This window comes from Parus major, unplaced genomic scaffold, assembly GCF_001522545.3.
Source record: "Parus major isolate Abel unplaced genomic scaffold, Parus_major1.1 Scaffold378, whole genome shotgun sequence".
Classification (NCBI taxonomy): domain Eukaryota; kingdom Metazoa; phylum Chordata; class Aves; order Passeriformes; family Paridae; genus Parus; species Parus major.
This window is the reverse complement of record NW_015379299.1, coordinates 5,811-7,030: the sequence shown is the minus strand read 5'-3', so window position 1 is coordinate 7,030 and position 1,220 is coordinate 5,811. Positions and strand designations below refer to the sequence as shown.

General features: G+C 72.7%; 1 protein-coding gene across 1 annotated transcript in view; it reads right to left on the bottom strand.

The window, feature by feature from the left end:
• Positions 1-6: 6 nt before the first annotated feature.
• NACAD (NAC alpha domain containing) overlaps positions 7-1,220 on the bottom strand; it is a gene marked incomplete at its 5' end in the record, with an annotated part of 4,806 nt that continues 3,592 nt past the window's right edge. The window contains 6 exons of the mRNA XM_015616221.1: positions 7-147; positions 315-446; positions 518-664; positions 851-928; positions 1,003-1,091; positions 1,173-1,217. Of these exons, the coding sequence (XP_015471707.1) occupies positions 7-147; positions 315-446; positions 518-664; positions 851-928; positions 1,003-1,091; positions 1,173-1,217 (632 nt within the window). The remainder of the gene's footprint in view (positions 148-314; positions 447-517; positions 665-850; positions 929-1,002; positions 1,092-1,172; positions 1,218-1,220) is intronic.

Here is a 1,220-nt window from a genome sequence, read left to right as displayed (position 1 = left end):
GGGGGCTCACAGCCCCCCACTCACCATGATGGCGTTGACGATGTCGTTGTTGTTGTGCCGCAGGGCGCGCACGGCTTTGGGCCGGGACACGTTGGCCTGGGCCATCACCAGCTCGATGTCCCTCACCTCCAGCCCCGTCTCGTCCACCTGGGTGGGGGGCACAGCGCCGTGAGACCCCCCCCGGGCACGCACCCAGCCCCGAACGACACCAGAGAGATTCCCTGTGCCCCCTCCCCGCCACAAAACCCCGGTCACCCCCAGCTCGGCATCCCCCGGGGGTCCTCTGGGGGTCCCGGGAGCCCCCCCAGCCTCACCTCCTCCTCCTCCTCGCTCTCCTCCTTGATGGCCAGGGCAGGCGCGGCGTCGCTGACCAGCGCCGAGTGCTCCAGGGGCACCTTGAACTTCTCGGCCGCCGCTTTGTGCACTTGCTGGGACAGGTCCTCGATCTGCGGGGAACCGGGGGTCACACGGGCCCCCCCCCGCGCCAGGAGCCCCCCCCGGAGCCCCCCGAGCCCACCTTGGCCTCCCCGAACACGATGTAGATGTCGGAGGCGGGGCTCTTGAAGACGTCGGGTTTGGAGATGACGAAGAGGATGTTCTTGGATTTGCGGATGGTGATGCGGGTGACGCCGTGGATCTGCCGCAGCCCCAGCTTGGACATGGCCTGGGGGGGCACGGAGTGAGCCCCCGCCCGCGGGGGTCACACGGCCCCCCACAGCCCCCCAGAGCCCACGGGGATGGGGGTGCCGTCCTCAGCCCAGCCCCATCCCAGAGCCAGCAGCCGCCCCCTCCCCAAACCCTGGCGCAGGGACCCCAACCCTGAGGGGCTCCCCCAGGGACCCCCCCCCACCTTCCGGGCCTTCTTCTCGCTGCGGCTCTGCTTGGCCTTGCTGAGCGGTTCCTCTCCGGGGCCCAGGCCGTGGGGCACCTGCCGAGAGCCGGGGTCAGCGGGGTCCCCACGGCCCGGGGGTCCCCGCCACCCCCGGCCCCCCAAAACCCCACCTGGGGCTGGGCGGGGGGCAGCTCCGAGCCCTCGGGCTCCTCCAGCTCCGGGATGGACTCGTCGTTGCTCTCGGACTCGTTCCCGGACCCTGCACAAAGGGGGGGGGGGACGTGAGAGGGGCTCCCCGGACCCCCCAAAGGCGGGGGCACCCCACGGGACCCCCCCTCACCTCGGTGGTTGGGCTGGCAGCGCTGGGGGGCCGGGGGGGCCCGGGGGG